Below are 12,702 nucleotides of genomic sequence, written 5' to 3' on the forward strand. Positions count from 1 at the left end.
TCTTGGGTAAATGACGCTACAAGCTTGGCACACCTGTATTTGGTTAATTTCTCCCATTCTTCTCTGCAGATCCTCGCAAGCTCTGTCAGGTTGGATGGGGAGCGTCGATGCACAGCTATTTTCAGGTCCCTTCAGAGATGTTCGATCGGGTTCAAGTCCGAGCTCTGGCTGGGCCACTCAAGGACATTCACAGACTTGTTACTAAGCCACTCCTGCGTTGCCTTGGCTGTGTGCTTTGGGTTGTTGTCCTGTTGGAAGGTGAACCTCCACCCCATTCTGAGGTCCAGAATGCTCTGGAGCAGGTTTTCATCAAGGATCTCTCTGTACTTTGTTCCGTTCATCTTTCCCTCGATCCTGACTAGTCTCCCAGATCCTGCTGCTTAAAAACATCCGCACAGTATGATGCTTCCACCACCATGCTTCACCATAGGTATGGTATTGGCCAGGTGAAGAGCAGTGCCTGGTTTCCTCCAGACGTGACGCTTGGCATTCAGGCCAAAGAGTTCAATCTTGGTTTCATCAGACCAGAGAATCTTGTTTCTCATGGTCTGAGAATCCTTTAGGTGCCTTTTGACAAACTCCAAGCAGGCTGTCATGTGCCTTTTACTTGACGAGTGGCTTCCATCTGGCCACTCAAGCATAAAGGCCCGATTGGTGGAGTGCTGCAGATATATTTGTTCTCCTGGAAGGTTCTCCCATCTCCACAGAGGAACTCTGTCAGAGTGACCATCGGGTTCTTGGTCACCTCCCTGACCAAGGCCCTTCTCCCCCGATTGCTCAGTTTGGCTGGATGGCCAGCTCTATGAAGAGTCCTGGTGGTTCCAACGTTCTTCCATTTAAGAATGACGGAGGCCACTGTGCTCTTCAGGACCTGCAATGCTGGTATAATACAAAACAATTTATTTTATACCATTCCCCAGATCTGTGTCTCGACACAATCCTGTCTCGGTAGTCTACGGACAATTTTGAGTGTCATAGCAATGGGTCTGAATACTTATGTAAATGCGATATTTCAGTTATTTCTTTTTAATTACTTTGCAAAAATTTCTAAACACCTGTTTTTGCTTCTTCATTCTGTGTTGATTGATGATTTAAAAAATGGATTTAATCCTTTTTAAAATATGGCTGTAACGTAACAAAATGTGGAAAAAGTGAAGGGGTCTGAATACTTTCTGAATGCCACATTCTCCATTGTGTCCAGCTGGTACATTGCAGTTGTTATCTGGAAAGTTTCATGTGTTTAGGAAGTATTGTTATTAACATTTTGTTAACTTCAATACTTTTATCATTTTGACTGTTGATAAATAAGCACTCAATTTCTCTCTAGATACATGAGGTGTGATCATAATCACATAAGTAGTTTATTTATCTTCAAGGAATAGGTGTATAGTATGCTATCAAATCAAGTCTCTAAAAAGCTTAGTCATTTTAGAAATACAATGACAACACAGGGTTGTTATCTTATCATCTGTGTGCTAATCAAAAGAGCTACACAGTCTAATCTCACATCACAGAATTTTTGGAATAGTCTCTTCAGTGCTGAGTAGTCCTTCGAAGAAGTGGTTCTGCCTCTACTACTATTTCAGCAACTGATTGTAGATTGTCCACTCTTTGTGTGAAGTGGAAGAAAACTCTCAGCTCTACTAATCTGTAAGAAATAGAACCAGGAGTGGTCAATTATATATCTGCTGACTGCTCCACTATTCAATAAGATTATGGTTGAACTTTGCCTTAAATCCTCCCAATGATCTTAAATCTAAGGTCATCTAGCTTATAATTAACAAATCTGGTTCAAAAATGAGTTATTCCTATCCACAGTAAGCTTATAATTTTATACGTTAATTGAATCCTCTCTTTTCCAATGAAATTAATATTTCACACTTCCTAGTATTCTACTATTGATCACAAATTAAAACAGCAAACTAAAGTGAAGGTGGTTGTCTTGTGCAGAAATCTAAATTAATATTTGTCTTTGTGAAGGGGCACAATAAAGACTATGACATTAAGGACAATGTGAAGTATTGGAAATGACAGGCATGAAGAAAATATTTTTTATAAGATCTTTAAGAGAGACGATCAGGCCCTCCCAAAAGTATCCATGACACTTAAACATAGAAAATAGGTGCAGGAGTAGGCCATTCAGCCCTTCGAGCCTTAAAGGAGCATGCAAGGAAATAATGCAAATTCAGATCATTATTTGTGTATCCTCCATGGCATTAGCTGTGATCTCGGAGGACCAGCAGGTAGCTAATGTGATAATGTTTTTAAAAGGGAACAAAAAGGCATATACAGAGTAAATACTGACCTGTCAGCTTAACATCATTGGTGGGCAATTCTTTTTTGGGGTGGGGAATACACTGAGTGACAGCAAAGATTGGCAGCTATTTTACGTCCTGGACATAGATTTGTTTTTTGGTTGATGTGTCTGTCCAACTTTGAATGTTATGAGGCAGTAACAAGGAGGCTTGATGAGGATCAAGCATTTGATATTGTTGCATAGATTTTTAGCAAAACATTTGACAATATCCCATGTGGCAAGTGGATCAGGAAATTGGATGTCCTTAATATTGTGTCAAAAATTGGATTAAAGGATCGTAGGAACAGTTGGTCAGAATGTTAGTGATTGGAGAATTACATTCACTGGGGCTTTACAGAGATCATCCTGGGGTTTACGGTAATACATGTCAATTATTTGGCCGTGCATTGAGGAGTATGAGGTTTGTTTATATCAAAATTGGCAAGGAAGAAATTGTAACCCACAGACAGGACTGGTTTGGTGGACATAAACATTGCAAATATAATTCAGTATGGATATATGTGTATAGTGCATTTGAGGAGGGCAAATAAGGCAAGGAAATACATAATAAACAATAAGAAATTGAGAAAGTGTCTAGTCAGAGGTTACAGAGTTGATTAGGTGGCAAAGAAGCCTTGAATATGAGAGGAAATAAGTTGTGTACTTGTTATAGTTGGTGACCAAGTCTATATTCAACCACACCCCGGCCAACCTAAATGAGTGTGGCACTGCCGTCGCAGGCTTCATCTCATAGAAGGATAACAGTCCTGGCAAAGTTCCCAGCTAGGTCCTCAGAATCTGCACGGAGCAGCTGGCAGGACATATTTAACCTCTCCCTAATCCAATCAGAGGTTTCCACTTGCTTTATGAAAATCACTGTCATCCTCGTGCCAAAGAAAACCAAGTTTGTGGGCTTTACTGACAAATATCTGGAGGCTCAAGACATCCACCATCATGAAGTGCTTTGAGAGACTGGTCATGGTGCACATCAACTCCAGCCTCTCAGACTGCTACGATCCATTGCAATTTGCCTACCCCTGTAATAGATCCAGGACAGATGCCATCTCCCTGGGCCTATACTGTTCCCTGGAACAACTGGATAAGACTTCAACATCATATTTCTATTTGTTGTCACTGTAATTCCAATAAAATTAATCTCAGTCCCTTGGCTTCCTGACCCATAGACTGCAACCAGTAAGAATAACCAGTAGAACATTCTCTGTGATAATTCTCAACACTGGACCTCCACAGGTAGTGTTCTCAACCGCTTACTACATTTCCACACAAATTTGAAGATGACAGTTCCATGCTGTGCTTGATCTCAAATAATGATGAAACGGAGTACAGAAAGGGGTTTGACCGCTTAGATTCAAATCATCAACCTCTTCCCTCAATGTCAACAAAAGAAAGGAGCTGGTCATCGACTTCAGGAAGCAAGGTGGGGTGCACTTCACAGCCAGTACCAGTGGTGCTGAAGTGGAGATGGTCGAGAGCATCAAGTTCGTATGTTATGATTTGCCTAGATATCAGCAAAACAAATATTTTAATTGAATCTTGGTACACATAACAATCGTAAATCAATACCAATTACCAACTATGCTGTTCAGAGCACTGAGGTAACTGAAAACTCTATGAATCAAGGGTGCCTGATTGAAAATTGTGCTAAATTGTGTTGATGGTGGATCACTTATGTCATCCAAGCAAACCTTTGGTCATTTCTAAGTCATTGAGGTACCAATCAGCTTGTTCATTGACAGGCTACTTACTGATGAGGTCAGGAATTCATTTGTGAAATATTGGTATATTATTTTCACAAGCAACATATTTTGACCATCCTCGGTTGCATTTGACAAGGATGGTGAATCATCATCTTGAATGCAACAGTCCATGTAGTGAATATCGCTGTTCTGCTGAGTAAGCAGTTGCATAACTTTGAACGTCCACAATGAAGGATTTATCATCTAAACAAATCCAAATCTTGCATCCATAGGCATTGTCAATATTTACGTTATAAATTCCTCTGCTCAAACTGCGGTACCAGCATTAGCAGGGCATAAATAGTGTGAGTAAATTTGAATGGAAATATTTTATCATAGCAATCTGAAAGAATGTACTTGTAACACCAAACTGAAAAGTGAATTGTGATTTCAAGCACGTATCTGAAATCCATATCTTTTATCCTTTTTTGTGTGATTTCGTAGGAAAATTTAGAGTTTTTCGTATGAACACTGGAATTTAATTTTATTTTTTAACATCATGCAGGAAATGTTCAGGAAGCTGGAAGGTTGCTGGGTAGCAGAAATGTCCGTGTCAACTGTTTGGATCAGGTATGCCTATTGCACACTTTAAATTCAGTCACTAACACTTGTTATAAATATGTGATCCTAAATTTCTCTCATTTTGGAATTTGGGAAGGTTGTCCACTTTTTCCTCGTGTTTCATTTCCCACCATGAAAGTTCCAAAGAGGATCTGTTTAAAGTTCCCTCAATGCTGTTGTACATTGTATTTCAACTTTGTTTTGTAATATTTTAATGTCACACTATTTCTGTGAATATCTGGATCTCAAAGACAGAAAATGCTGGCATGCTTAATGGATCAGGCTGCCTGTGAAAAGAGAAACAGAATCACAATTTTAGAATCAAATTAACATTCTTCTCCTTCAATAAAGGATCTCCAACCTGAAAGGGATTCTGATTCGCTTCCCTCAGATTTGCAGCATTTTCTGTTTTTGGTGGCTGTTACATCGAAATATCTATGTGCTCTTTATTGACTTATCAAAGGAAATGCATTTTATTTTCACTGTATATTTGTTCCCAGTGTCTGCGCCATGACCATTCACCCTGATGATTTCAATTTCTCTGTCCTCTTGAGTTTACTGATATTTGGTAACATTTCATGGCCATATAAACTCTTCTCTCCACACTCTCAGTTGTCTGCCTTGCCCATATGTTGCTTGAGCGGTCCCACTCTGCCCCTGTGCTCTCTGAAAAAAGAAGTAAGTTTCATCTATAACTATGTAATAACAAGGGACTGCTGATGCTGGTTTATATCAGAGAAAAACACAAGATAACTTGGGCAGCATCTCTGGAGAACATGGAACGGTAACATTTTGGATCTGGACCTTTCTACTTTGTCTGAAGAAGTGTCCTGGTCTGAAACATCACCTATCCATGTTCTCTGGAGAAGCTGCTTCACCCGCTGAGTTACTCCAGCATTTTATGACTTTGGTTCTTTTACTGTCTACTCACATCCACTCCTTCCTCCCAATCCCACTTTATTCTGTTTCCTTTCCCAAATATTCTTTCCCAATTCAGTTGCATCAACACTTTTACTCTCAACTTTGAAACTATTGGCTATGACTGAGCCACAAAATTACTGCAGACGTCAATCCGTCTACTCACCACACACTTGCATCAATATTTAAAACTTTTATTTCCATTAAAACCATTAGTATATATTAGATTGGTCACTCCTGGTACAACATCCATCTCAAATTCTTCAAGTCTAATCAATGCAGTTTTTAAGAAATATGGCATGACATGATATGGTCAATCAATCTTTTATTATCTGGAATGCAAAATTCACTTCTGGTTTTATTCCTGTTGAATTTCTCCCATCACATTTCATATGATTATGGCCCTCATCAATATCATCACTGAGCAATCCTTCTTCAATTTACCATGGCTCAGTTCCATCTGATTCAGAATAGCAACATGGGAACCTTCGCATGACAGCTAAGAACTCAGTTTAATATATCACCTGAAAGAATAGTAAAGTGCTCCATTAACAATATACTCCCGTATCAGCCCAAATTGTGCTTGAATTTCAGACCTGTAATTTGAATCCATAAATTTTCAGGTTAATGGACTGTTCCTGCAAAGTTAGTTAATTTTAAATTTATGATGATCTGAGAAAAGTTTATTTGCACTAATTTATGTGGTGAATGTGGCAGGAAGTATTCGAGGCAAATATATTTTGATGGAAATCTGATGAAATATTTGAATCGTGGACTAGAGCAGTACTGTGACATTTGTTCTTGGCAAAGAGTTAATGTTGAGTAATGATTGAAGGGTCTGCATCTGTGTTGCAAACTACCTGTCATTTTCAATTCCACTCCTGATAAAAGCCACCATGATTTTTTTATTTTCATTCCTATACGAATTGATGCTCCAGCAGAGATGTCTAATATTTAATATAAAATAAATCTAGCATTGGACAAGCAAAGAAAGCACTGTCAAACGATGTTAACAAATACCACTAGATGCTTCGATCTTGATTTGTGTTTCACAATGTTTCTGTATCAATTTGCTTCATTTGGTCGTTTTTTAACTAATGGTTAGCTTGATAACTTTTGTTCTGCGTTCTATTCCAAATGTTCATCTCTTCTCCAAACGCTTCCCAAATCTGTTGTTTTTTACACGTTGAAAATCATTTCATACTAATAATGTTAACTTTTAAATAGCCTTTGACAATTAAATTGAATTGTGGTTTCAAAGAAAGGTGCATGGGGTGCAAATTTGTATGAAATTATGCAGAAAATATAGCAAAGAAACTAGACTAAGTGGGACCCGTTGGGTCCCATGTTCACACAGGAGGGTTGGTCCCCCGATGCAATATTCCACCTCTCCACCAATTCCAATATTGGTGGCCAGTGGGGGGGGGGGGGGGGGGCTTTCTGGAGCGTTGGTATGGGTGTTGTTGGCTGCAGGGACTACTGGTCTCCAGAGGGCTAGTATGGACATTGTGGGCCGAATGGATTCTTGGGGTGTCAGCTCAGTCCCTCAAGCCTGATGTGCTGGCAGCTCACTCACGGCTGGTGGGCTGGCAGTTGACTCACGGCTATTCCTTGAAATTCCATTTCAAGCAGTGCAAGGCCATCAAATTCAAATCCATTTTCCTACCATTTCAAGCAGCCACCAAATTCAAGTGCAGTTTCTTACCTCTTCGAGCAGGGTGCAAGGCCACAAAATTCAAGTGCAGTTTCATACCACTTCAAGCAGGGTGCAAGGCCACCAAATTCAAGAGCAGTTTCATACCATTTCAAGGAGGGTGCAAGGCCACCAAATTCAAATGCAGTTTCATACCATTTCATGCAGGGTGCAAGGCCACCACATTCAAATGCAGTTTCATACCATTTTAAGCAGGGTGAAACCACCATAAAACCACACAAAACACCGCACTCACAGTTCAGTACACATTCATTGTGTTCAGTTGATTCACAGCTCAGACAGAGTCGTGACCTCTCCCTCCCCCATCATGCAGAGACTGAGCCACACCCACACTTCCGGGTTTTATAATCCCTCCCCCTCCCACCGTAAAAGGTGTGGCCTTCATGGCGTGATTGACAGGAGAGAGATTCTCAACATTTTTTGAACACTAATAACACTTATTTTTCATTGATGGGAAGAATCTGCTGCACCTGATGAGCAGGGGGGGACTGAGTAAGATGGCAAAAAAATCACAGTCGTAAGTGGTAGCGTTTTATCTCAATTTAATCTAGTGCAAACAGGAAGTTGTCAAGTTTAGACAAACAGCCATTTGCAGTGCCTTTTACTTCAACCCAAACCCCCCAAATAACCATTTGCAGTGCCTTTTTACTTCAGCCCAAACCCCCCAAACAACCATTTGCAGTGCCTTTTTACTTCAACCCAAACCCCCCAAACAACCATTTGCAGTGCCTTTTTACTTCAAACCAACTATATTTTCATTTTCAAACCACATTAAGGGCACTCACAGTAGAGTAGACATGTGTTCAGTGTTATTCAGAGCTCAGAGAGACGTGACCCTCTGGCTTACTCCATTTTGCAGAGACTAAGTGAGGCACACCACTTCCTGGTTTTATAGTTCCCTCCCCCTCCCTCCAGCAGGGGCAGCAGAGAGAATGGCAAATTATTTAAAAACATTAATATCTCTCTTATTTTTCATCGATGGGAAAAGTCCTCCAGTCCCGGAAGGCGGAGGGGGGCTCTGAGCGAGGTGGCCAAAAATGACGGCCGTAGGTGGCGGCGTTCTGTCGGAAATCGCAGCACAGCGAGCCAAAAGCGGTCAAGATCAGACTTTTAGTAAGATAGAGAGATAGAAATAGAGATAGATAGGATGGTTGCTCTGATTGTTCTGTGGTGCTTTTTCCATTTCATATTTTATGTATTCTAGTTTCCTTTGAAAACATTTACCTCAATCATAAGCATCTATGCAGTTCTAACCAAGTAAATACATTTCTCTTTCTATCCCTCTTAATTTATTACTAGCTAACGTGCATCTGCATACATTGACTATGTTCCTTTTTATGTAAAGTTTATTCCCACTTTTTGCTTTCAAATATTCTATATCCTGCCCAATCAATTCATAATTTAATTAAGCTTGTAATGTAGATCGCACTCTGTTGGCTTTTATCCTTGCTGCACATCTATCGATCTTAGCAAATTCCTGAGTACCCGCATGCTATGTGAGACTATGATGACCACCAAGTTGCACTCATACTGTCGTTATAATCGCCGAGATTCATGTATTTTTCTTTACAGAAGCTATTATTACCCTGCCTAATCTCTACCGTTTAATGTACAATGTTGTTTAGTGATGGTCTGAGTAATTCTTTACATTGAGGTGTAAATATTAAAATGGGTCTAGTTTAATCATAAAACGCACAGGAGATGTGGTACCCTTTTTTTTTAATGTGCTATGAACCCACTCAAATCTTACAACTATCACTTGCCAGTTTTTGCTCCTTTGCTCCCCTTCCTTCACCTCGCTTTGCCAGCTTCCTCTCCTTTACCACATCAGTCTGAAGAAGGGGCCCGACCCAAAACGTCGCCTGTCCATTTACCCCCACCGATTCGATCAGAATACAGCACTTTGTTTTTTGGGCCTTAGTAAACTTGCATGTGAGCATTATGTATTTTCCACTTTGAAAGCACAGATTCTGCACTGGTCTGGATTTCACAGTATTATGGTTTGGAAAAAATTTAACGTGATTAATTTCCATGTTCTCGGCTGCCTTGACCACAATGCTCCAATTCAGACTTCTATGTCAGCTGGAAGCTCTTGATTTAAATTTTGAATCATAATTTGAAGTTGTTTTTGTTGAGAATTGAATACTGCAGTTCTATTCCAGTTTGCCAGAGCAACAATGTCAGAACTTTTTTTTTTTAAGTCCATATTTGTGAACTATAATATTTTTTAAATCCAATTGTGTAACGAATAGGGCGTTGTACATTGTATAAGTACATTAATTATTAGTTTCATCGAAGGAGATTGGTTGTTTTCATTTTCAATTTTTGCTTGTTGACACATGTAATGTGGTATGTATGTTTCTTTTTACATCTCACCAATTCACCCACAAGCTTACTTCTCTTGAAAGATCTTGCTGATCTTACCCATCAGCTAATGGGTGGAAACATGCAAGGAGGGATTTTTGATAGGCAGATTGTTGGGTAAAGGCCAGAAATGAAAGGACAAGTGCGTGAGACAAAAATACTGACAACTTGCAACTTGTGAAGCTGGAGGAACAAGTAGGTGGAAGGGGAAGAGAAAATCAGGGCTAGTTGAGGTGGGGCGTGGGGGGGGGGAGAGGATTATGTAGTTAGCTAAAATTTGAGAATTCCACATTCTTACCATTGGGTTGTAAGCTGCACAAGCAGAATATGAAGAATTTCCTCATTTGATTCATTTATGTTGGCTGCTTAATCACCCTCTGCCATTCAGGTCTGGTGATGTAGAATCACAGAGCTGACCTCGATACGGTAATTGAGAATGCAAAGAGACACTTTCGGTATAAAATGGAGGATCAAGCAAACATTTGGCAATGGTGGCAGGGCTTGCCCGCCATTCATTCCTATAAGGCAAAATCAAATGATGGTGCCGCATTACTCCCTGGCAAACTCAATGCTTTCAATGCTCGCTTCAAAAATGACAACACCCGTTTTCTTGAACCCCGACATAACTGTAATCTCAGTCACCAAGGCCGATGCTGGAAGGTCCTTCACAAAGCATTCAGCCCAATTTACCTGGCAATGTTCTTAAAACCGATGCGGACCAACTGGCTAGAGTTTTTGCAGACAGCTACAACCTCTCACTCCCAAGGTCCAAAGACCCCACTTGCTTTAGAAAAACATCAATAAGAGCCATGTCCAAGAAAAGCAAGGTGAGATGCCCTCATGACTGCCTACCAGTAGCACTGACCTCCGTGGGAAGAAGTACTTTGAGAGGTTGGTTATGACCCGTGTTAACCCTTGGTAAGGACCTGGACCCACAAAAATCCTTCTACTGCCATGACAGATCCACAGAGGATCTGATTTTGCTGGCTCCCCGCTCTGCACTGGACCACTTGGACAATAAAAAAAATGTATGGCACGTTGTTGTTCATTGACCACTTTTCGGTGATCAACACCATCATCTCCTTTAAACATCATCAACTGAGTCTCCGCTTGCCGCAATGCAACTGCATCCTGCACTTCCTCACTGACAAACCACAATCAGCACAAATTGGCAACAACGCTCTCCTCAATGACCACCACAAGAGTATCTCGAGGGGGTATACACTGTCTCTTGGTCTACTTGTTCTATACTCCTGACTGTGCGGCCAGACACGGCTCCAATGCCATTGTTAAATTCACTGAGAATACAACTGCTGTTGGACGAATAACAGGTAATGTGGTCAGTTATAAAAGAGAGATTGACATTCTGATGGGTGCCAGAACATTAATCTTGCTCTCAATTTTCGCAAGACCAAGAAGCTGATTAACTTCAGAAATGGAAAACTGAAGATCAATGAACCCATCTTCATTGGGACAGTGGTGGAGAGTCAGCAGCTTTGAGTTCCTGTGCATGCATATCTCTGAAGATCTGTCCTGTGCACAGAACTTTGTGTAATCACAAAGAAAGTTTGCCACTTTTATTGAATGATTGAGGAGATTCATTATGTCAACGAATACTCTATTGAACTACGAGTGTATGGTCGAGTGTATACTGGTGGCATCACTGCCTGCTTCAGTTACTCAAATTGCCGAGGGAGACTTCAGAAAGTGTAGATGTTGCCCAGTCTATCATGGGTATTGATCTCCCAACTATCAAAGTGACCAGCAGGAGGCCCTGCCAAAAAAGGCAACTAATATCAAGAGCCACACCCTAGCTCATCTCGCCACAACCATCGGGAAGAACATTTTGTAGCAATGTTACAAAATTTTGAGATTTTAAAAATCAAGTCTGCAATTTATCCCATCAGATAAAGCATAAAAAGAAGTTTGACACCTTATTCACTTTCATATCTTAAGTATTAAAAAAGTTATGGCCATTTTCATACTCTAAAATTAGCATCTTGTTCCCTATTGCTTTTCCATTGACAACTCAAAAGCTGTGATCGAGGACAGTCAAAAGCCCATAACGTTCTTAAAAATTAAGAGAACTGAATGAAATTTTCATTTATTATAGATTGAAGCATTCTGAAACAAATATGAAACATCTTATTTGGATGACCTGAAATTAAAGCATATAATTAGTTAGTTACCTAATTGTAGCTAATTACAAAATTCAATTACTAGATCTAAACATCTATCCATTTCTTAAGAAAAGGTTAACATTTCTAAATAGCCTAAGTGTCCAAATAACATTCACACAAGAATTCACAATATAACATGATTTTTAAATCTCATTGTCATGAATTTATAGGCCAAATGGAAGGAATTTAGTGTTTAATTCCCGTAAATTAATGGCCTATTAAATCATCTTGCGAGTGGGATTTTGTGGAACGCGATCGTTTGGAACGTTGCGGTTCGCGGCGAATTTAAACCCAATATCGGCAGGAAAAACATTGCCGATTCGTATGGGGCCTAAATCACCTTTTCGCAATGTAAAATTTGGATTAAAGTACAGGTGCACAACCTTTTATCCGGAGTTCCGGAAACCGAAAAACTCCGAAAACCGGCCATTTTTTCCAGGATGTCGTCTGCACACCAAAGCTCGCGTTTGCCGCCAAACTTGACCCGAAACGACCCACGGTCAACCCAGGTCTGTACTACTGTAGCGGCTGCCTCCTCCCCGGAGACCGGGGAGACACTTAAACATCTGTAAATCATTGCTTAAATGTTAGTCAGTTAGTTTGGAGGGCTTTTATGTGAAGGGGGAAACTTTAATTCTTAGTCCCCTACCTGGTCAGAGAGGCGGGGAGCGGTCAATGCCTTACCAGGTCGCCGTGCAGTAAGCTCCGGAGCGCTGTGGCCGCCGACTCCCAGCTGGGGCTGTGGGCGGTGCCGGTTGTAGCTCCGACCCTGGCAACTCTACCCCTGGCTGCGCGGCGCTCCAAATCCAGCGCGGCCCGCGGCCGGACGCCCGCAGCCCCAGCACCGCTGTGGCCGCCGACATGTTGTGTGTCGGCGGTCACAGCGCTCCGGAGCTTACCGCACGGCGACCT

General features: G+C 40.9%; 1 protein-coding gene across 1 annotated transcript in view; it reads left to right on the top strand.

Annotated features, from left to right (window-relative positions):
• The window catches only part of ankmy2 (ankyrin repeat and MYND domain containing 2), a 46,761-nt gene that overhangs the window by 1,454 nt on the left and 32,605 nt on the right, over positions 1-12,702 (top strand). Inside the window, exon 2 of the mRNA XM_033045535.1 lies at positions 4,559-4,623. Within this exon, the coding sequence (XP_032901426.1) occupies positions 4,559-4,623 (65 nt within the window). The remainder of the gene's footprint in view (positions 1-4,558; positions 4,624-12,702) is intronic.

The sequence above is a fragment of the Amblyraja radiata genome, chromosome 2 (assembly GCF_010909765.2).
Source record: "Amblyraja radiata isolate CabotCenter1 chromosome 2, sAmbRad1.1.pri, whole genome shotgun sequence".
Taxonomy (NCBI): Eukaryota; Metazoa; Chordata; class Chondrichthyes; order Rajiformes; family Rajidae; genus Amblyraja; species Amblyraja radiata.